Source organism: Lentinus tigrinus (genome assembly GCF_003813185.1).
Source record: "Lentinus tigrinus ALCF2SS1-7 unplaced genomic scaffold L226scaffold_202, whole genome shotgun sequence".
Classification (NCBI taxonomy): domain Eukaryota; kingdom Fungi; phylum Basidiomycota; class Agaricomycetes; order Polyporales; family Polyporaceae; genus Lentinus; species Lentinus tigrinus.
In genome coordinates, this window is record NW_027138111.1 from 1 (window position 1) to 1171 (window position 1171).

Below are 1171 nucleotides of genomic sequence, written 5' to 3' on the forward strand. Positions count from 1 at the left end.
GTTGTTGGTGCAGCCCGGCCTGCCCCAACGGGTGTCCAGCATCTCCTCGAGTCCCATGAAGGTGACATCGTCAGGGGGGCCGAACACTTCGACTGGTGGAGTGGGGCCACGGCCCTTCTTCTCCCGCCTCCGCTCCTTCAGATATCTCTGGTGTGTCCGGGCTTGATGGATCGAGGTGAAGTAGTGAGCAGGCGAGTAGGTGAGGGGTGCGAGCGGCAGCACATGATTTTGGATTTTCCACGGTGGGTTCATGAGATGCATGTGCGCAAAGCCAGCGAGGAGCCGATAGCCTTGGTCTGCAAATCGCGTCCAGGAAGAGGGGAGGATGTGCTTCGTGATGGGGTCGAACGTGTACATGGCATGGACGTCACCCAGGTCAGTATTGTCACCCCTTAGCTCCTCCTTGGTGGGACCGGAGTCATAGTCGTCGAAGTCGTGTTGGTGGGCAACCCAGACGGGAGTGTACGTGGTCAATGCAATGGGTAGTGTTGGGCGAGGGAAGCGCTTTGGATTCAGGTGGCCATAGCTCTTGGGGTGTTTGTGCTTCGTGCCCACACGTCTAGGTTTGTCGTAGAAGTAGTCCAAAGACGGCAAGCCTGCCTGTTCTTCCTCCACGACCTCCTCAGCGTCCGACACCGATGTCTCCGCCTGCCTCCGTTCTTCAAGGATTGGACCTGTGGGATCATTGTTCTGAAGGACACGGTACCACTGGGAAAACACATCGCCAGCATGGCTGCAGTCCCTGCAATCAATCACCCTGTTGCGCAGATTCTGAAAGGTCTGGTGGCTTCGAATCCTATCGAGGCTGAACGACTCAATGGCTGCAGCGGCTTCCTCATCCACACCGTATTCATGATTGTCATCGTTCGTGTTTTCAGTGAGGCGCCACTCACGAGGTGGGTGTGCACGGAGGTTGCGATAGTCCAATTGGCAGGTGACCAGAATGCTGCAAAGCTCGACAAAGATGGAGAGTCGGGTGAGATGATGGCACACACCAGGGCCGAGGCGGAGAGTGGTGCCAACAAGATTTAAGCCATGATTGAAGATCCATAGTGCACTGCGGATGGCAGCGGGCCCGCAATTCACGCCATCTTGGGCTACCCAGACGCTATAAGTGCGCACGGCGTCGATGTCGCCGACATCCCACCCGTGGAGGGCGCAGATGTGGCGA

The 1171-nt window shown here is 57.3% G+C and overlaps 1 protein-coding gene across 1 annotated transcript; it reads right to left on the reverse strand.

The window, feature by feature from the left end:
• On the reverse strand, nt 1-1171 carry L226DRAFT_436779 (uncharacterized protein; the record flags this gene model as incomplete). Its single annotated transcript, XM_067674770.1, has 1 exon — nt 1-1171. A coding segment is annotated over one exon (1171 nt), but the record flags the coding sequence as incomplete, so codon positions are not given.